The sequence below is a fragment of the Schistosoma mansoni genome, assembly GCF_000237925.1.
Source record: "Schistosoma mansoni, WGS project CABG00000000 data, supercontig 0134, strain Puerto Rico, whole genome shotgun sequence".
In the NCBI taxonomy this organism is placed as follows: Eukaryota; Metazoa; Platyhelminthes; class Trematoda; order Strigeidida; family Schistosomatidae; genus Schistosoma; species Schistosoma mansoni.
The window spans coordinates 302808-326491 of NW_017386038.1; the positions used below are offsets into that span (position 1 = coordinate 302808).

The following is a 23684-nucleotide window of genomic DNA, read 5'->3' on the forward strand; positions in this document are numbered from 1 at the left end:
CATATTTGGCATTCGTCAGATGGATATACCTGCATCTCAGGGTTGATATTCACTCTAGAACTCGAACATAGTACCGTCCACTTCAAACGCCATCACGTTATCCACTTCGTTACTGAGTCCTGCTAGACACTTTCTTGTTCACTGGGGGTGAAATGCAGGTACATCCAGATGACGAGTCCCAAAGAGGATGAAACGCGCGTTCTGAATTTCATCGCTAACGACTATCCATCTTTACTTATAATACTCTTATTATTCATGTTTCATATCTTAAATTATAGGTTCGAAAAAAACGTTTCACCAACAAATATGTACGTGTCATTTAATAATAAAGTTGTTAAATACGTGCGAATGAAGCAACTGGGTTTCATTTAATTTTTGTTTTATTCAATAAGAGAAAGATCAATATATATGAATATGAATAAATATGAATATGAATCCAACTAATACATGGTCTGGTTTGACTATGTTTCATAAATTTAATGATCACTAATATATCCATTGAACTAGATAAACAGGGAATGATGTCGAAATGATGGATCATAGTTCATAGTCTCCATGTGAACATGAATGCTAAGATGTAATTACATATTTTGATACTGGTAGTTCCTCCGAGCTAGATTTATTTAAAGAGCTTTCACTGTCGTACTGGAGAACAACATCGGTGCCTACTTTATGTGGAAGTGAGGTTCTTCGTTATCTCATATGTCGCAAATTAGTTTGTTTTGGTGTAGACTACTTTAAAAGAAGACTCATCTGGAACCATCTGTTCACAGTTGAATAAATGCTTCTGTATTAAACTAGTAATTGTTTTACATTCTCTTTCTAAAAGTCATGCCGGATAGTGTTTTGAGATGCGTTTGGAAAGTGATCGCTTTGTGCATCCGATGTAATCTGCCCCACATGAGGAAGTAAATTTAAAGATACACATTGATATGGCCCAAAGCGGAAGTTTATCCTTAACATATCGGTGAATAGTAGGCCGGCTTGAGAAAAAAATTAAGAGCTTAGCTGAGTAGAACATTTTATTCAGTGGTTTTAAAATCCTTTTATTCAAAATTTCAACAGATGTATTTCCTTTCAATTCTATATTTATCAAAAGCGTTTTCTTTCATACTGTTTGTGCTCTTTCAGGATGATGTATAAGTGTTGCTATCGACCAATCTAGGTAGATAATCATCAGGGAGCACCAGTTCCCGCAAGATTACAGGTACACCTTGCTGACGAGTGCCAAGTAGCACGAAACCCGGGTCCAGGGTTTCCTGTTGACCACCTCCAACCACCATCTTATTTCAGCATAGTGCACGCAATGTCGAGCCATCTAGACTAGTAGCCACATTGCAACTTGATCGATAGCATTCGTTCAGCACTAAGAAAGACTTGACACGCATGAAATTGATCACCACCCAGTGATCAATCAATTGAGATAACCATTCCTAATGAGAGAGTCTGTTTAAGTTGTAAGTTTTATTCTGTGATTTTTTTATTTTTTCATTGTTATTGACATTCTCAATGAGGTATTTATGAAATGATTGACCTTTTGTATATCTGATATAGATCATTTCATGTATCAATCATTCAGATATAACCAATGTTATGTAATCATTAATATTTATAAAAGTCTATCAATCAATCAACTATCTAAGAACAAATCAAATGTGACTATAGTATTGGAGGTCACTTCATTCAATGATTACATAACAATTTAATCAATAGAATTCGATCAAGCGTAGTAACCAGACAGTATGTCACTAACATTTGATCAATGAGAAATGACAACAAACTGAGGAGAAATATGATCCATTTACTTCTATATATATTAACGATGGCCCCCGAATGCCCTAGTAAGGACAAGACTGGGGAGAGTCCGCTCTCCCTCTCAAAATGCTCTCACATGGCCAAGCGTATACAGCCTCTGTCAGGGAAGTCCTACTCACTGCCTTCTCGTGGCACCCATGTTGTTTACGAAATTGAGAGGACGAAAAGCGAATGTCCGGCGCTTTAACCGGGTTGGTGAACACGAAAAGTCCACCTACGAGATTTGGAAAACCCTGATTCCAAACCAATGGTGAACATGGGCTCCAGTATCTTGAAGGAACAAATGACATATGAATCAATCGTTGGTCATCGGCTACCATGGTATTGCATCACCTCACGATGCTCCACTGCCTTGTGGTTCAGACCTTTAGGTCAAAAGTTCTGGAGGTGACCCCCTAAGCAAACCACCTGCTTTAGTTTGTGCACCAGGGCAGTATCACAGTCCTCATACAGATCGAATGAGATTTGTTCGGCGCATATATATCTGGTGCTTCCTTTTACCAATTAATAAAGCTTCATTAACATATAAATGAGTCTTTATATAGAAACAATATTATCACTTGGTGAATGTTACGAATCAATAATAAAATCAGAGTTCGTATTTATCACTATCAACTCAGCTAACAAGTGAGTTAGTCAATTTTAATTGGAATCTGACAAGTATTATATCATTTAATTGGTTAATGCAATACATTACACTATCGATCTTTTTTTTTTGGTTGTTCTGATTGCGTAAGTGTTATCTAGTATGTATATATATATAAAACATTTTGTTGCTGGCTGAATAAAAACATTCGTTAATGTTTGATCTGAGTTTTTTTTTGTTTTTTTTTGATTTTTGAAAAAAACAAAAAAAAATTTTTTTTTTCAGTATCCAAAAAAATAATCAATAAATATATATATCCTATTGATCTAATCCCTATCCAAAAAAAGAAATGAATTAAAAAAACCCTTTGACAACACTTAAATATCAATGAATGATGTCCACTTGTGAAGGTACAACAATTGGCAACTATCATCATCAGCATGAATTATATACATCAGAGATACAATCTATTGATCAATTATCAAATCATATTAATGAAGAAAATAAAATGAAAAAAGAATATTGGAAAGGAAAAATTGATTTTTTTATTGCATGTTTAGGATTTTCTATTGGACTTGGTAATGTATGGAGATTTCCATATTTATGTTATAAAAATGGTGGAGGTGAGTTAGATTTTTTTTTCTTTCAAATTATTCGTTTTTTTTAAAACTTATTAGAAAGGGGGGTTTTGTGAAGATTTTAGTAATTTTTATATAGTTGAAATCATCATCATGGATGTGCACTGCTGAGGAGTCCTACAATAGGACGAAATTGGCGTTCAGTGCTTCCGGGTTTTTCATGGTGGTCTAGCTTTAATTGACTCATGATTTCAACTATTTAAAATTTATGTTTAATATTATGTATTACATAAATCATTCGATTTGTGTGAGGGCTAAGATACTGCACAGTTGCCCAAACCGAAGTAGATAGTTTTCTTAGGAGGGGGACATACTTCGAGTCTTCGACTTAAAGGTCTAATCCACAAATTGGTGCATTAACGTTAGGAGATGTAGTCCAATGTTAGAAGGTGATCAACGATTGGTTCATATGCCATTTGTTCCTCCAGGATACTGCAGCCCATATGCACCATTGGTTTGGAATCAGAGTTTTACAACTTATCTAGATGGACTCTCCGTGTCCACCAACTCGGTTAAGGCGTCGGATATTCGCTTTTCGTCTTCTGCATTTCATAAACAACAGATCTACCTCAAGAAGAGAGTAAGACTTCGTTGGCAGTGCTTGCATACGCGTGGCCATGTGCGGACGTTTCGAGAGGAAGAGCTGACCTTCCCCACCCTCCGCCGTTCCAGGGCATATAAGGGCTACATATGATCGTTTGATCGCTTTTGTGTGTTGAACAAAAATACTGAAAGTGATTTGCTCGAATAATTTTATTATTATGACACATTCATAGTTTTACAATTTACCAGTTACCGAGTATCGAACAATCCACTGTATGGCAAGTCCATTTTAGAGCTGATCAAATATTACCGATCAAGTTTCAATGTGATCACTAGTCCAAAAGACTCAAAATCGCATGTACTATGTTGTAATGTAAGGCGGTGGTTGGGAGTAGCATCAGTCCATTTAAGACTACAGATACACCTTACTGAGGAGTAGCACAAAACCTAGGTGCAAGGTTTCTTGTACACCATCTTGAACTACCACTATACACATTCATATTTTCAAGATCATTCTACAAAGATTCAAATTAAAACTGTATTACAGTTTGAAGTAGCATGTTATTTAATCATCTGGTTGGTAGTGAACCTTTTACGTTTTAACCTCACAAAATAACTAATAAGCAATTGATAAGTTCAGGTGTCTTTATGAGTTAATGTATTAATCATTTATGGTCAGAGATTGTTTGGATGTTACGGCATTGTGTTAAAAAGGTTTTATGAAAAACGGGATATAAGGTTAATTGTTAAATCAGTTTGAAAGAAATACGTTCAACTGTGATAACATTCATTGATTAGCAACATATGAAAGTCTGGGAGTTGATGGGATCGTAACCATGAGAACAGACGAAATACTTAATCATTGAGAAATCGTACGTCTATTCATAAACTGTGTAAATATGTGTTCTATTTTGTTAGTTAGTATGACAACTAAGTGCTATTGTTAATGAATCATAATGAAAAACGTTGGTGTGAAAGCATTCCGGTAGGATATATCCAGTACACAAGTGTCCATAACTCTACTTTCATCCACCATGATGAACATAGTTAAATCCTAGATTAACAGATAGTGTCTTGATTCTATGGTCTACGGTTGTGTTTGTAAAATATTTATGAGATTGTTTCGAATAATTTCATGAACAAGGACAATCAAATGGAGTCACTCAGTAAAATCTGAGAACCATACAGTATATACTTCACTTGCAAAATGTTGATCAATTGTCTCCGACTTCATTGTTCTTTCGTTTCCACACCAATCATTCTTTGTTCCCATTCTCTTCTCTTCGATTTCGTTAACCTTCTACTTCCAGGCATTTTACTTTCGACTGATAATGAATGCTACTTATATCTGACGACGTCAGTAACATACACCACAATACTAGTAAACTTTTAAATATTTTCACAGCAATTAAATGAAATCATAGGTTCTAGAAATAGATAACTTATAATATTCATTCAAAAGAAACTGAAAGTAATTCTGTTTCCCAAATGTGTTCTGATTTATTCAGGTGCTTTCCTTATCCCTTATTTCATCAGTGTATTCTTAGCTGGTATACCATTATTTCTATTAGAAGTAACTGTTGGACAAGTAACACGTCGTGGAGTTATTGCTGCATGGAATATCTGTCCATTATTTCAAGGTAAACTTTAGTAATTTCGTGAATGGTACCTGTATTGATTCATGAAGGATTGAGTGGAATAATGGAGATAAGATTTTATGTCACAATAATAATATCAGAAGGGGTTGTTTGTGGATATTATAGTAATTTCAGTAGTTGGAATCATGAATCAATTAAAGCTTGATCGCTATGGAAAATCTGGAAGCACCGGATTGTCGTTTCTTCTTATTATGGGACTCTCCAGCAGTGCGCATCCACGATCCCGCCTTGAGAAGTTCGAACACACGACCAATCGGTCTCGCACGTGAGCGCTTAACCTCTAGACCACTGAGCCGGCCGGCATCCAACGGTATCTAGAGTATTTACCTGACAAGATTGTTTAAGGCAATGAAAAACAATTCAACTTTATGTTTTCGCAAATGAAATTTGACTTTGCAATCGAAAGTTTCTCTTAGAAGATGATCATGACCAGCATGATACTAAATGAAACTTTGTATATTTAAAATTGTCAATCTTTGATTTTTGATTGAAACATAAACAAGCAGGAATTCTGTTAAGTAGTTTAATTAGCAATCAAAAAAGAATTATATTATTATTAATATTAGCTTTATTCAATGTTGTATTTTCGGTAGAATATAGAATTCTCAGTGCAAAGTATTTCAACAAGTTTCCGTTTCTCACTTCTTGCTTGATCTGACCATAAATATTGAGTGATCGCCAATTAGAAATGAGCAGTCCTACCCTCATATGATTTTGAAATAGTGGAGAAGATTTGTAGCTCAAATGGATGATTTTAATGGAGCTTTTTTTCTCTGAGCTGGATAGTTTGATCTTGGGGCTTTCAGGTTTAAAGTCAACAAGAACCAATCAACATCGAGGTTCACAGGACAAGCTGTGAACCATATGTGGAGTAATTCGAACACTTCACTTCTATATGAAGTTTGTACTGTTGATGTCTTTCAGAATAACACTGAAAGCTTCACGTCCAAACCATCCAGCTCAGAGAACAAAACTTCATCAAAACGTTAGCAGATCAGTCAACAAACATCTAAATAATGTACATTCGCAAAAGGGGTTTTATGGAGATTTTCATAATGTTATAGTTGAATTTATGAATCAATTGAAGCTAGACCACCATGGGAAATCCGGAAGCACTGGAAAACCTTTTCGTCCTAATGTGGAACTCCTCAGTAATGCGCGTCCTTTGGTCGTTCATTGCTTCCACGTTTCTCATGGTGATCCAGCTTCAACTAACTCATTATTTCAACTATAAAATGTACATTCTTTTTGCTGTATATTGCCAACAACCACAATATCTCTGACTGTGCCTTTTTCTAACTTGTACAAAGAAAGGTTTTACACTTTTCAGAAATGCAGATGAGTCGGTTATGCGATTGATAGCCATAATAATGTATCAAAACGAATAACAAATAGATAACTTTTTGAAATGTCTAGATGGCAGGAATAAGTAGCCTAGATATTCAAGCAAGCTGCTAAAGCATATCAGTGTTAATTCAATTCATATTCCTATTGAATTCGTTACAGATTTGTTACGAATGATGCGTATACCAGCAATTGTATAACTATGTAATTTTAATTGACCAATTATTATAGTCAGTCTTACATTTATGAATAAAGATAGTAAATGATTAATTGAATAAGAATTCTATTCTTTATTTTCAAGGTATTGGTTATGCATGTACTCTGATTAACTTCTTTCTTAATTGCTACTATACTGTCATATTGACATGGGCATTTCATTATATTTTCTCATCATTCACCAATGAATTACCATGGACAAAATGTGATCAATCATGGAATACACCAGCATGTCGAGTTTTTACAAGTCGATCAATAAATTCAAGTACAACAGAGAATACTATTGATATTAGTAATTTAAGCTTCATAACAGTCGATTCAACTACAGAATATTGGGAGTAAGAAAACACAAGTCATTTGATTCCTTTAATAGTATTGTAATACTTTTCAAAGTTGAGATCATGAGTCAATTGAAGCACGACCATCCAGGACCTACCAGTCTCGTGCCAGAGCCTTTAACCGATAGACCACTGAGCTGGCCGGCATCCAACGGTGTTAATGTTTAACTTCAACCGATCCACGAATTATGAGCGACCATTCACCAATTGTCTTCAGTGAGTTGTGGTTGAACTATATTGGTCACTGCTTCCCACTAGAACTCCAGGACATGTATCTTGAAGTCAGTCACCAGTGAGCATATGATTATAATCAGAAGGGGTTTTGTGGAGATTTCAGTGTTTTCGAAAGTTGAGATCATGAGTCAACTGAATCTAGACCATCATGGAAAACCTGGAAGCAGTCTCGAGCCACAGCCCTTAACTGATAGACCACTGAGTCGGCATCCTGGGTTCAAATCTCGCGAGTGCGGGATCGTGTATTCGCACTACTGAGGAGTCCCAAACTAGGAAGAAACGGCCGTCCAGTGTTTCCAGGTTTTCCATGGTGGTTCAGCTGCAATTGACTCATGATCTCAACTTGGAAAAATACTGAATTCTCCACAAAAACCCCTTCTGATAGTAATGTAATACTAAATTAGATAGATGGTTAAATACTACACATACTAACTTGTAGTCGCTTCTGATGATTATAAGTAATATAAATAGTGTGTATAGTCGCTTCATATCAATACAGTGAATCTCACCGAAAGCTCGTATGAAGAGTAGAAATTCCCATTCAGACAGAATAAGGGTTTGTGAAAATTGTGTTAAGCAAATGGTTAAATTCATGAGTCAAATTAAGCTAGACCATCATGGAAACTCTGAAAGCTCAGGATGAACGTTTCGACCTAGTATGGGATTCCTCAGTAGTGCACATCCACGACCTCTCTCGCAGGATTCAAATCCAGGACCTTCGGTTTCAAGCTCAAACGCTTAACCTCTAGACCACTGAGCCTGTCGGCATCCAGCGGTGTTAATATCTAACTTCAACCAATCCAGTATATTCAGCGATCGTCCATTATTGTCTTCAGTGAGTAACTGCCTCACAACAGACCTAGTTGAACTCCACTAGTCACGTCTACTCACTAGAACTCCAGGAAACACATCTTGAAGCCATTCACTAGTCAGCACATGATGATTATTGTCATCATGTGGGTTTTTAAAAATTGTAGTATTTTAATGTTTGAATTCATGAGTCGATTTAGTAAATTATCACATAAGTGGTGGATGTTGGTTAGGTGGTGGCTCAGTCAGTCAGTCAGTCGCAACGTAGAACTTTGTACGTATGTACATCAGTTCGAGTTGCCATATCACATTGATACAGAGATGCAGTTGTCGATCCAAATCCCATAGTGGTAGAAGTAGTAAGAGTATAAACAGTAATCCGAAAGATTAGGTTTGAAGATGTTATTGAAGGAGTATAATCCAGTGAAATAAATTTGGAAAGAGAAAAAGGATAGAGAAACGAAGAATTCAGAAGATTAGAATTTGGTAGAACACGAAGAGTGGATGCACCTTCACCATTGCAAACAACTTTGAGCCATGTCATCCGAAGGTCTCTAACCATCGATTGCTATCATCTCGCGAATCCCAACCAGGTAGTCTACACCTACCAACATGGCTCAGTAAGTAATTAAGTAAGTAATCAATCATTTTATCTAGTTTTGATTGGTATACTACCCTAACACATTTCCTTTTCTTAAACAGATATCGTGTATTGAGTATATCGGATGGTATACATAATATTGGAACAATACAATGGGATTTAGCTTTATGTCTTCTATTTACTTGGATTATTATTTATTTATGCATATGGAATGGAATTAAATCATCAGCAAAAGTAAGTCTTTATTGATAAATCAACGAGTTTCCGGATTTCGGGGACGGGGGGGGAATGAAGTACCTTTTGCTATATTCATTGAACATTTTAATGATTTTCAAAATACCATGATCATATATGAATAAAGAACTCCTCCTGTTGGAACATTTGCCAAGTACTTTTTCTGAATTTATTATTTTTATTTATTTAAACACATAAATATTGGTACAAAAAAGCACCAGATAAATATGCGCCACACAAATCTCATTTGATTTGTGTGAGGGCTGTGATAGTCTCCGAGAACCCAAACCGAAGCAGGTGGTTTTCTTAGGGGGCCACACCCCGAGCCTTTGACCTAAAGGTCTGATCCACAAAGCAGTGGAGCATCTTGAGGAGATGCAGTCACATGGTAGCCGGTGACCAACAATAGGTTCATACGCCATTCGTTCCATCAGGATCCTGGAGCCCATGTGCACTATTGGTTTGGAATCAGGGTTTTCCAACTCTCGTAGGTGGACTTTTCGTGTTCACCAACCCGGTTAAAGTGCCGGACATTCGCTTTTCATCCTCTCAATTTCGTAAACAACATGGGTGCCACGAGAAGGCAGTGAGTAGGACTTCCCTGACAGAGGCTATATACGCGTGGCCATGAGAGAGCATTTCGAGATGGAGAACGGACTCTCCCCACTCTCGGCCGTACCAGGGCATTTGGGGACATTTTCTGAATACCTTCTGTACATTTTTATCAAATAATAGTAATATGTTCGCATATATTTTGTAGAGTTAATTTCATGATTCTCTCATTTCTGACTTACTCTACATTATCAGTATCACTATCTTGGTTAATTTCATAACGGTTAATTGGCATTACTTACTTACGTACATACGCCTGTTACCCCTCGTGGAGAAGCATAGGCCGCCCACCAGCATTCTCCATCCAACTCTGTCCTATAAAGAGTGTTGCTCTGGTTGTTCGAAGGTGCATCGGCCTCGTGACTTCCGAAAAATGTTGGCTTTCATCATGAGGAGTCATAATTATTCCTTCAACTCCCAGGGCAGAATTTAAATGGTTTGAATTATTTTTCTGGTTAGCGTTTTTTTAGCGAGTTAGTTTTTCTACGGGATGGGGTCGCTAACCCCATGCCCAACCCTCCCTTTTTACCCGGGCTTGGGACCGGCAGTAACTCTAGAAGAGCTACAGACAGAGTTACAAAACAGTACAGGAAGGTATTATTTAAGTCAAGATTTTTCTGGTAGTTCATTGTAGGTTTCGGCCATGGTGACATGTGTGAACTCCTTTGAGGGAAACTCTTTTAAGGTCAATACGTTTGTATCATTTAAGGATAATCATTGTTTAGTATGACAACGATGAATTTCCGTTCAGTGTGATAACTACATAACCTGTATCAATACTGTTGAACTGTATTCATTATCTTACTTCACAGTAACTCTATGTATTTCCTTCTGTTATCATGGTGTGTGTAAAAACGAGTACATAAATGATCTTGCTTCGGTCTAATTACCATCTGATTTTAGACGGATTTTATTTATGGAACTCGTTCAGGATGTGTTTTTGATAGTTAACAAATCTCCATTGTACCGGTCTTTCATTTTGTTATTCTACGTCTTGGGAATCGTAGTAGTTCTCTTTTCGAATTTTGGGCACTAACATCGAGGAATTACAGTAGTTTCCGATCGCTAATTAAAAGTCGTGAGACTACGGACTCAACAGAGTTGATACGTACATAACAGCCACGATACACATAGACATTCACAGAGATCGCTACAGATATAATACTTGCTATCCGAATATAACAATACTAAAGTAAGTTTACAACAACTTCCAACCAAAATTCATTTACATAAATATTTCCAATCCTCATTTTAATTTTGATACTGAAACACAACATGTTGTAAATACTTATCTCTTCCCTTAAACCTTGAGATTAAAATTGCTTTATATCTGTCTTCTTTCCTATACTATATCCTTATATACAACCTTTCTTTTATATATTACCACCACCACCACTAAATTAACTTCTATAAATTTGGTGTTGATCTTGTTGTGCTAATGAGGTATGGCAACTTAGACCGATGTATATATGTGCCTGATCCTACGTTGTAGCTGACTGGCTCACTGACTTATCCAGAAGCTAATATACATTACATTACGTCTGTTACTCCCAATCGAGCATAGGCCACCGACCACCATTCTCCAACCCACTCTCTCCTGGGTCTTTTTCTCTGGTTCTATCCAGTTTTTGATCAATCTACTCATGTCTGTTTCTATTCCTCGGAGTAATTTGTTCTCTAGTCTTCCTCTTCTCCTTCGGCCTTCAGGATTCCATGTGAGGGCTTGTCTTGTGACGCAATTGGGTGATTTCCTCAATGTGTATCCAAATCCACTCCCGGCGCTTCTTCCTGATTTCTTCCCCAACTGGAATCTGGTTTGTTGTCTCCCACAGTAACTTGTTGCTGATAGTGTCTGACCAACGGATCCGAATTATCTTGCGTAGAGAACTGTTAATGAACACTTGTATCTTCTGAATGATGGCTTTCGTAGTTCTCCAGATTTCCGCCTCATACAGTAGAACTGTCTTGACATTTGTATTAAAAATTCTGACTTTGGTGTTGGTTGACAATTGTTTTGAGTTTCAGATGTTCTTCATATCCAGAACCTAATGAAACAAAACAAATTCATGTTATTCTACTTGAATCTTAGTTCTTTCACTATTCCAGTCAATAAACTTTGACTTCAATTGAAACGATCTGATTTCCTTGTTAACTGTAATAGTCAATCAAGTTTATTAACTTTGATTTACTTTGTATAGATTATGTATGTGACTGCACTTTTACCATATGGATTTATGATTATTTTACTGATACGAACTGCATTACTTGATGGTGCTTTAAATGGATTAATTCAATATTTAAAACCGAATTGGTCAAAATTAACAGATATGACAGTAAGTAGTAATAAGTAGTATTCATTGTTTCATCCTTATTTAAAAAAAAAATTTAATGGCTGAATCGCTCATGTTATTAGGTTATAAATGTCCTATTTGAAAACCAAAGATGTTATGAACAATGCGGTGTTTCGAATAATTCCATGGATCTGAATCGATTTCAATAAGGTTCATAATTTCCCATAAACGTTTTCCACTGATACACCTCAATATAATGAACAAAACAAATCGAACAACACATAAATATTGGTATAAAGGGGTGCAGAATATATATGCACCACACAAATCTCATTTGATTTATGTGTGTGCTATGATATTGCTCGAGTGCCTAAACCGAAGTAAGTGGTTTACTTAAGGGGGGCTACACTCCGAATCTTTGACCTAAAGGTCTAATCCACAAGGTAATGGAGCAACATCAGGACGATGACCAACAACTGGTTCATACCCCATTTGTTACTTCAGGATCCTGGAGCCTATATGAACCGTTGGTTTGGAATCAAGGTTTTCCGACTTCCCTAGATGGATCTTCTGTGTCTACCAATAGGGTGAAAACGCCGGACATTCGCTTCGTCCTCTCAATTTCGTAAACAGTAATGTTACCAGAAAACAATGAGTAGGACATCTCTGTTAATGGATGTATACGGGTAGCCATGTGAGAGCGTTAAGAGAGAGAGATAACTCTCCCCACTCTCAGGATAACTTACATTACAATTACATTATTTCACTAGCTCATATTTTAGCAACGTAATCGGAACGCAAAATTAATTAACTTTGCAAAAAACTCATTATTCACCATTTGTTATATGAATATGAATGTTTAACCGGTCAAATAAATTATTCAAAACTGATTTTTGACCTTGCCCCCTTCATATATTTACATTAGTTTCGTTTTTGATTGAGATCATAAATTGATTGATAATAGACTACCATTGGATACCTGAAGGCACTAGAAGGTCGTTTCGTTGTAGTATGGGACTCCTGAGCAATGCACGTCCACGATCCCTTACGTGAGACTCGAACCTGAGATCTTTCGGTATCGCGCACGAACGCTTAACCTCTAGACCATTGAGCCGGCCGGCATCCAACGGTGCTAATGTTTAACTTCAACCAATCCACGAAATTGCGCTACCGTCTTTCATTGTCTGAGGTAAATACCTGTCTCTACCTGATATTCATTCGGTACACTGGTCACAGCTTCTAAACAGAACTCCGAGAATTCCCTCACGAACGTAGTCACTGGTATGCAATCTAATGAATCACAATTCATTTGTTTTCTGAGGATCCATGATGTTTATAACATTCCTATGATGTGATATAACGAATATTTAGTGATCATAGTTCAACATTACTCTAGATCTCAGGCTATCAACTTACATGTAGTCTTTTCTTCACCTCAGACATTCCCAATAAAATCCTTCTGTACAATTGATAGATGAATGAGTAATAATTAGTACCATATTAGTCTAGTCCCTCAAGTGTTGGACGAATTCATTTGATCGAGTTTTAATCTGAGCATTAGTTTAGATAACTCGACATCCTATACACTGTGTTGAGATGTTGATTGGTTGACGATCGTTTAAAAGAAACTATAGACTTAGTTTGGTACTTGACGACAAACATTCTCTGTAATCTTGAAGAATTAGTGTTCCCGGTAGGATTCAAATCTGCATCACTCTATTTCATAGTCTGAGACGTTTTCACTGAGCTATTCGGATAGTGACTGACCTAATTTGAATTTGAAATGCTTCAAGATGATTGCTGATTATATATTTCAGATTTAACCTAACAGTTTTAATCCATCTTTGCTTACAATGCTTGTAAATTTAGGCTATATCGAGGCAATACGCACAGTATTCACATATGCCAATTAGAGACTGACCAGTTGCAGTCCTAACACATCGATGGGAAGATTCAAACAAAACAATACTAATTGAATTTAAACTTCACCCCATTGAACAAGCACATGGCTATCAGGACTCATTAGATGAGTAGATAACGCGGTGCCATTTGAAGCGAAAGTTACTGGGTTCGAATCACAAGGTGAACATCAACTCTGAGATGCAGGTACATCCAGCTGATGAGTCCTAAATAGGACGAAACGCGCGACAAACTGGATTCCACTGCTAGCCACTATCCATGCTTGTGAATTTAGGCTATATCGAGGCAATAAGCACAGTATTCACATATGCCAATATGAGACTGAACATTTTTGCAGTCCTAAACCATCAATGAGAAGATCCAAACAAACAATACTAATTGGAGTTATAATCGACTTCTTACATTAGTAGTATAAAGATTATTATTAACTATCATTATCCGACTATCATTACTAAACTGTTTATATGAAGTACGTTATCAATTTGATAATATAATGATAATTAAAATCATGATTCACTTCATTGTTTGACTTTATCTCATTGATAATTTAATAAAGTTCAATAGTTTTAAACGTTCAAACGTTGATTGTTTTAATTTATTAAGAAACGATCATAACAATAACAAATATAAATTATGTTTTATAGTTGAAATCATGAGTCAATTGAAGCTAGACCACCATGGAAATCCTGGAAGCACTAAAAGGCTGTTTCATCCTATTATGAAACTCCTCAGTAGTGTGAGTCCACGATCCCGCACTCGCGAGAATCGAACCCAGGACCTAACATTCTCGCACGCGGACCATTGGATCGTGGGTGCGCACTTCTGAGGAGTCCCATAATAAGATGAAACGGCCGTCTAGTGCTTCAAGGTTTTCCATGGTGGGCTCGCTTCTCCACAAACTGTACCTTCCGAATAATCTTTTGTTCATTGTTTTATTTCAAGGTATGGTCGGATGCAGGAACTCAAATATTTTTCAGTTATAGTCTTGGTTTAGGTGTATTAACTGCTTTTGGTAGTTATAATAAATTTCATCATAATTCTTTACGGTAAGTATCATTTAAAATATGAATCTTAAAACTATCCTTATTAATTTATTGAATGTTAAGAACCAAAATGTTTTGATGAACAACATTTTGACATGACTACAGAGACATTTTTTTGTGTGTTAGCGTTTTTTTCAGCGAGTTAGTTTTCTACGGGATGGTATCGCGAACCCCATGACCAACCCTCTTCCTTTATCCAGGCTTGGTGTAGTGTGGTCTACTTATATCTATATAAGTAGTATATGGTGTTGATCAGACATAGAATGTATTTTGGCAGAAGACCGGTAAAGAAAGAACTCAAATGAAGCGCAATCGGTATGAAAATGCAAGAACAATGAAATTAGAGAAGATGGATTGATATTTACAGAAGAAACAGTGAAGATTGAGACAATTGGTTGTTATTTTGTAAATTAATTGTTTGCTGTATTGTTATCAGAATTGAGTGAGATAGTCTGTAATTTGTGCTTAAATATATTCGATTGTCCCCAACCAGTGTTCTGTTCACAACATTGGGACCGTCAGTAACCCCCGGAGAGGCTACAGGTGGAGTGTAAAATTCAATTTCTATACAAGCATCATCGATGAACAAGGAGGATCCGATGAAGACGTAAAGGCAAGGATTGGAATAGTAAGGACAGTATTTCTACAGTTGAACAATATATACAACTCAGATAACTGTTAACGAATATCAAAATCACGATCTTCAATACGATAATCAAGACAGTTCAACTGTACGGAGTTGTTCCGTGGAGAACCATTACAGCCATCATCAAAAACATACAAGTATTTATGAACAACTGTCTAATTAAGATACTCAAGATCCATTGGCCAGATATCATCAGCGACAACCTACTTTAGAAGAGAACAATCCAGCTTCCAAATCAAGAGGAGATCAGGAAAAGATGTTAGAAGTGTATAGGAATTACATTACGAAAATCACCAAACTGCATCACGAGATAAGCACTAATTTGGAATCCTGAATGGAAACGGAAAAGTGGGGGGCCGAAGAACAGACTTTGTCGGTAATTAGAGGCAGACATGAGAAGAATGAATATGAACTGTAAAGAATTGGGAAGAAGGATTGAATTGACAGTGCTGGTGTGCGGTCTTTGTTCCTTCTCTAGTTGTAACATCCATAAGAACGTAAGTGAATAATTTCCGCACCAAATCATAATGAATTAGCATTTGGTAGAAAAGTTTACTAACACATGGGATCCATGAATTCAACTTTCATAATTAAAACAATGTTTGTTTAAATAGCCTTTTCCCTAGGAATAGTCCGTTGAACAGTATGTCATAATTGATATCAGTATACTTACTTTCGTAACCGATAAACTTTCTCAGACTTTATTCTAGATGGTCACTTAATGAATAGTGAATTATACATTTTAATTATAAATTGTTGTTCACATTTGACCATATTTCCACCAGCTTTAATGATTGAATATAGAGTTTTCGATAGAATACAAACATAACACCCAGTTTCTAAATAAATTTCACTTCACTGTTAGTTCTATTTTACAGAAAAAGAATCAGTGATGTTCATTTTTACAGTCACACTGTGGTATATACTATTGACGTCGATTGATATAAGTAGTATGTATCATCAATCGAAAATGAAATGTCTGGAGGCATAAAGTTAAGAAGATCAAAGAAAATAGAACGAGAACAGAGAATGATTGGTGTGGAAACAAAAAAAACAATCAAGTCGGAGACAATTGATTAACATCTTGCAAATGAAGTATTTACTGTATGGTTCTCAGATTTGACTAAGGCATTCTGTAATTTTTGTTCAAGTACATTCAGTTATTATTAACTAATTGGCTTTAAGGTTAGTCAGTAGAGGAGAAGCGGTTGAAGATCGCGCCTACTTGTGTTCTCATTCACTACAACACTGCTAATTAAAGTTGCATTCATCCAGTGTGTTACATGATTCTGAGTGTCATACTCTATTTATTTATGTTCAAATATAACTGATCACTTATGGATCTGATTTATTGATTATTTGATTAATAGAATACAGAAATCGAAGCTGCTTAAAGTTTCACAAATATTAATTGACGATATTCATTTGTGGTGAACGAGAACACCAAAGGGGACTATCAAATGCATTTAAACACAAGATAACAGACTTCCTTCGTAAAATCTAAGAACCATACAGTAAATACTTCATTTGCAAAATGTCAATCAGTGGTCTCAGACTTTATTGTTTCTTCATTTCCATTCTCTTTTCCCGTTCTATTCTCTTGGATCTTCTTGACATTCTGCCACTAAACAAGTCACTTTTAATTGTTGATACATACTACTTATATGATTCCTTTTTCAAAAAATCTTTATATATTTCATGTATGTTACATAATACTCGTTTACAATGTAACATTTCGAATGAATACAACTAATAACTAAGAATAATGATTTTATCAAAAGTTAAAGTTAAGAGTCCGTTGATGAACAACTTGCTTGAACATTCTAGAGGTTAAGCGCTCGCGCGCGTGATTGATAGGTCCCGGGTTCGAATCTCGCGGGGTGAGATCGTGGATGCTCACTGCTGTAAAGTTGCACAATAGAACAAAACGGCTATTCAATGCTTCCATGTTTTTCATAGTATTCTAGCTTAAATCGATGCATGATCTCAACTATGAAAAAAAATTACTAAAATCTCCACAAATAACCCCTTCTAATAAACATTTGTGTTACATATTTCTTATTTATACCAATACTGTAATTAAACTAATTATATTTCATAGGTTTGAGATCATGAGTCAATGAAAGCAAGACGACCATGGAAAACCTGGAAGCACTGGACGGCCGTTTCATCCTATTGTGGGACTCACCAGAGGTGCGCATCCACGATCCCGTCTCGCGAGATTCGAACCGAAAACCTACCAGTCTCACGCCAGAGCACTTAACTCATGATTTCAAATCTATAAAATTACTAAAATCTCCACAAAACCCCTGCTGATCATCATATTTCATCTATATAAAACTGAATGTTTGTAAATGTTTCAATGTAGATAGGTTCACATTCTATCACACAGAGATAATGGTCAATACCAAAATAAACTCAAATGGGAAACATTGAAATGATTGGCATGTTTCCATTATTCATTTATTTAATCTATTTAAGAAAAAGAAAAAAAGGAATTAAACTAATCCATTGTGTTACTGACTTATGTGTGTTCGTTACGACGAAATCATCCACTTAAGCTGTCCATTCGTATTGATAGTTATATAGTTCATATATATGAGTCTATAGAAGAATAGAAAGGGATTTCATCAAAAAAAGGATTCAAGCTTGTAATTATCAATTGAGGTCACATATTAATCAGGGGGATTAGAAAGATGAAAATAATTTATGGGTCAGAATTATGGAAGATAATTGTCCGCTTGACAGATATGGAGAAAAATGTAAAACATCAAGGTCATATTGTTGTTAAAGGATAGTAATAAGTGATTACTGTTTAAATTAACAAAACACTAATTTTAAAGGAAAAAAGATACCCGAAACATACTGCAGAAGGGAATAAAGACCAAAGAGGGGTGAAATGTTGGACGTTTTGCTTTCGGACGCATAGTTCTTGGGTGAATAGGAAGATCGTCAGTGGGACCCAGCTATGGAAATTCGGGTGCTGTCCATTCCAAGTTGGTTTACTATATATAGATCTCTGTAAAAAACCATCTGGCCTTCTCTTCAATCGAATATCAAGAAAATGAAATTCATTGTTTGCCTCTGCTTTTAAAATGAATTGAATTGAGGGATGATAATTATTGAAACGATTCAAAATTTCATTGAGGTCGATGTCTTCTTCACAAATGATGAGAGTATCATCCATATATCTCGTATATAAATAGAATCTCTCAGTTGTTGATCTAAGTACTGTATTTTCTAGATTGGCTATGAAACAGTCAGCCAAGAGGGAACCCGATGGAGAATCCATTGCAACTCCATTTGTTTGTCTGTAGAACTCATCATTAAATCTGAATTGCACGTTGAGAAAACATCGTAGAAGTAACTCTTTTAGATAATATCTTGGGATATAAATATCAAGGTTGTGTGAGAGGAACATTGGTAAAAAGAGAAGTTACATCCAATGAGATCATTTATCTACCATTTACATTGATATTTCTAATTGAGTCGACAAAATCAAGGGAATCCGTTTTGGGCGACATCAATGTGTATCTATAAGTTTACTTGCTCATATGAGGCAGGTTACATTGGAAGCACAAAGCGATCACTTTCCAAACGCATCTCAGAACCCTACCCAACATGGCATTTAAAAGGAGAATGTAAAGCAATTACTATTTCAATACAGAAGCATTTGATCAACTGTGAACACATCATTTAGAAGGAGTTTTCTTTTAAAGTAATCCGCATAGTGAGAGGAATGGGATCGAAAGGAAGTCGAATCAATCAATATCTTATGCATTGCTGAGACATTGGCAATCCACTAACTCATGCCCGAAATTCGCATGCAAAAACGATTCATCCCACCTTTCATCCTTTCTTGGCCTTAATTCCCTTTAGTAAAATGTTTCGGCTATTTTTCCGTTTTTCACTTTTATTTGATTATTATTGATTTTATACAGTTGAGATCATGAGTCAATTGAAGCTAGACAACCATGAAAAACCTGAAAGCTCGCGCTCGAGACTGATAAGTACTGGGTTTGAATCTCCCAGGGCGGAATCGTGTATGCGCACTGCCGAGGAGTTCCACAATAGGACTAAACGACCGTCCAATGCTTCCAGGTTTTCCATGATGTTCTAGCTTCAATCGACTCATGATCTCAACTATATGAAATTGCTAAAATCTCTACAAAACCCCCTTCTAATCTATTTCCATCTTCACATTCCTTCCTTACCTCTTGATTGTTGCGTAACCTCATTTGAAAATAAGATTCTCAAATCAATTAGAGATGCGATCTTAGCTTAGTTTCGTTAATCAATCACCTTGATAATTGTTATTATATAGATCTCAACGATGTTTACAAATCAGAAGGCAATAAGAATCGGCGATTACATTTTATGAACGAATAGTATAGATCACAAAGTTATAAGTACATCGAAGGAGTTTGAAGCAAAGAGGTGAATATGTGTATCTGAGCAAATACAAAGGCGAATTTATAGTCAAATCGCATAAGAACACAGCAAAACAAAACAAAGTCTAATGGTAGGATTCGATGACATATATACATAGGCAAGAGAATGACACATCGAGCAATATTTAAGCGAACAACATTTAAGCTAGAGTCTCCCATATGATCAAGAGTACATGTTTATACGGACAAGATAGTGATCATAATAGAACAAAGATATATGACAAGTGTTACTGTTCAAATAACATTGTCTGTTAAGTAAGTTTATAAAAGGGGTTAACCAAAGTTTAACCCTAACTGAAATTGATTGTAAGAAAGTTGCTATAATAATGATAATAGTTATGCTCACTAGTGACTGACTTCAAGAGATAATTCATGGAGTTCTAGTGAGAAGCAGTGACAAGTGAAGTTCGAACCACGTCTGTTGTAGAGATATCAACTCACTGAAGACAATCAGTGAACGGTTGCTCAACTTCGTAGATTGGTTGAAGTTAGACATTAACACTATCGGATGCCCGCTCAGCGATTTATCGGCTAAGTGCTCTGGCGCAAGACTAATAGGTCCTGAGTTCGAATCTCGCGAGGCGGGATCGTGGATGTGCACTGATGAGGAGTGCCACAATAGGACAAAACAGCCGTTCAGTGCCTCCAGGTTTTCCATGGTGGTCTAGATTCAATTGATCAGTGTGTTATGTACATATGTGCATACTGTGTACATTGCCTCGATATTTCCGTTATTCACAAGCATTGTAAGCATTGATGGATAGTGGCTAATAGTGGAATCCAGGAAGCTCGTTTCGTCCTATATCGAGGCAATATGCACAATATGCACATATGCCAATAAGAGACTGATCGATTGCAGTCTTAAACATCAGTGGGAAGATTCAAACAAACATTATCAAGTCAATTTAAACATCACCCTATTGCACAAACAAGTCGCTGTTAGGATTCAATAGTTAAGTGGATAACGCGGTGACGTTTGAAGCGAACGACACTGGGATCAAGTCTCAATGATTCTTTCTTTTCTTTCCCATTTATAGGAATCATATTATCTAATTGAAATATTAATTTTTTTTCTGTTTTTTCTCTTATCAATTAGAGATTGTTGCCTATTTGCATTAGTTAATACCTTCACTAGTTTATTATCTGGATGTGTTATATTTTGTACACTTGGTTATATGTCATATATATCAAATATACCATTGAATCAAATTGCTGAATCTGGTCCTGGACTTGGTTTTATTGTTTATCCTAAAGCAATTGGTACAATGCCTGGTAGTCCATTCTGGTCAATATGTTTCTTTATTATGATCATCCTATTGGGTATTGATAGTATGGTAAGTGTAGTTGAATCGAATCATAAATTGGATATGTTAAATGATGACTGTTATAACTTGCGGCCTTGCGCCCTATTAATATGTAATGTCATGATGCCACCAATTAGAGAATAGTGACCTATCGACCAGGATCAATGACACGTAAACCTGTATGAGTAGTCTAGAGTCTTTATCAGTCCTTCTTCCTGTGTAGCCTTGTCAGTTAAGTCCAGAACACCAATTTCAGCTTCCACTATGTGAATCATGTATTTCAAAGACACTGGGTTTATATACCAGCCAAATAGACCACATCGCACCATAAAATAGAAAACAAAATTTATACAAAATCAAGCTAAAAATTGACTGTGAACGTGAGAGACTGTAATTAATGGACTGGGCAGGACTCAAATGCCCTGGTACGGTCGAGAGTGGGGAGAGTTCACTCTCCCTCTCGAAATGCTCTCACATGGCTACGCGTATATAGCCTCTGTCAGGGAAGACCTACTCAATGCATTGTCGTGGCATTACTGTTGTTTACGAAATTGATAGGACGAAAAGCGAATGTCCGGCGCTTTAACCAGGTTCGTCCACCTAGGGTAGTTGGAAAACCCTGATTCCAAACCAATGGTGCACACGGGATCCAGTATTCTGAGAGAACAAATGTCGTATGAATCAATCGTTGGTCACCGGCTACTATGGGTTTGCATCTCCTTACGATGCTCCACTGCCTTATGGATCAGACCTTTAGGTCAAAGGCTCCAGGTGTGGCCCTCGAAGAAAACCACCTGAGCAGTATCACAGTCCTCACACAAATCAAATGAAATTTGTGTGGCACATACATATCTGGTGCCCTTTGTAACAATATTTATGTGTTTAAATAAATAAATAAATGGTATAATATTAGTCTATAAATAGATCCGAACAGTTACCATTCATAAATGTAATGTAATATATTCATAATTGTAATATACCATAATTAAAGATGAGATCTGTTATATCTAGAGCTTTGATTCTTGCTATGCCGCGTAATACTGGACTACTTAAACGATCGAACCCACAACATCGCAAGAGAGAAGACAGAATGAAATGGAATGTCTTCGGCTTTTTCTGGGCTTCTTGAGGCTTCCTTGAGTTTGCCAACGAGCCATCCTTACAAGATCGTTACACATACATTAACTACTTAGTTACTATTATTCATTATTCCACTTATAACTATAATCAAAAGGGGTTTTGCGGAGATTTGAGTATTTTAATAGTTGAAAACATGAGTCCATTGAAGCTAGACCACCATCGAAAACCTTGAAGCACTAGACGGCCGTTTCGTCCTATTATGAGACTTCCCAGTAGTGCGCATCCACGATCCCGCACCCGCGAGCGAGATTCGAACCCACGACCTACCAGTCTCGCGCCAGAGCACTTAACCGATAGACCGCCGTCCGGCATCCAACGGTGTTAATGTCTAACTTCAACCAATCCACGATGTTTGAGCAACCGTCCAGTGCTTCCAGGGTTTCCATGGTGGTCTAGCTTCAATTGACTCATGATTTCAAATACTAATATAACTTTAATTCTAAAATCTATTTATTAAGTTAAATGTTTATATTTTACATAATAGTTTGCTGGAGTTGAAGGTTTTATTGTTGCTGCTGGAGATTATTTTCCATATATTTTAATGAACAAAAAGTATCGTTGTATATTTGTCGGTTGTGTATGTATTGGATCATATATTGTTGGATTGTCGATGGTCACTAATGTAAGTTGATTGACATTTTTTCTATCTTTCTTGATCTCTACTTGACTTTTGAATGAATTTTCGATTTACTTAGTTATCTAAGAAAGGCAGCGTGAAACTAGAGTTGGATCTGTGAATTGCGTTAGTTAACAGAGTCGATCATAGAAGTTGGTACAATTTATGACTCTGTTATATCTTGTGGCAGAGTGCATGCCTTGCTAACGTATGATGTGATAAAACCACCAATCAGAGAGCAGCGAATTATCGATTGGAACAATGACACACGATACTGTACGAGTAGTCTAGAGTACGTATCGGTCCTGATTTCTGTCTAGCCCATCCAGTTAAGTCCAGAACACCAATAACAGCCTCTGCGGTATGAATCACTGTATTTCAAACATACTGAGTTTATATATCAAACAGTGGGTATACTAAAAGAGAACATATAATGATGAAGTTACATAACTGTTTATCAAAGTTATACTAGACTTTATTTGTAAGATATGTAAGTATTGTTGAATTTTTTTTAGAACGTTTACTAACTTAAACTAAGTTTCATTTCGCATAGTCGTGGAGAATGCCACTGTGGAAGGCCCGTTCTGGTTCAAGAAGTGTTATATATACTAGATCCCCATAAACTACTTTTCAACGTTTGACCT

The 23684-nt window shown here is 36.4% G+C and overlaps 1 protein-coding gene across 1 annotated transcript in view; it reads left to right on the top strand.

Moving 5' to 3' along the window:
* Positions 1 to 2792: 2792 nt before the first annotated feature.
* The window catches only part of Smp_160360 (sodium/chloride dependent neurotransmitter transporter, putative), a gene marked incomplete at its 5' end in the record, with an annotated part of 33253 nt that continues 12361 nt past the window's right edge, over positions 2793 to 23684 (top strand). The window contains 8 exons of the mRNA XM_018789587.1: positions 2793 to 3024; positions 5091 to 5222; positions 6886 to 7138; positions 8885 to 9017; positions 11828 to 11962; positions 14783 to 14886; positions 21077 to 21314; positions 22909 to 23046. Of these exons, the coding sequence (XP_018646439.1) occupies positions 2793 to 3024; positions 5091 to 5222; positions 6886 to 7138; positions 8885 to 9017; positions 11828 to 11962; positions 14783 to 14886; positions 21077 to 21314; positions 22909 to 23046 (1365 nt within the window). The remainder of the gene's footprint in view (positions 3025 to 5090; positions 5223 to 6885; positions 7139 to 8884; positions 9018 to 11827; positions 11963 to 14782; positions 14887 to 21076; positions 21315 to 22908; positions 23047 to 23684) is intronic.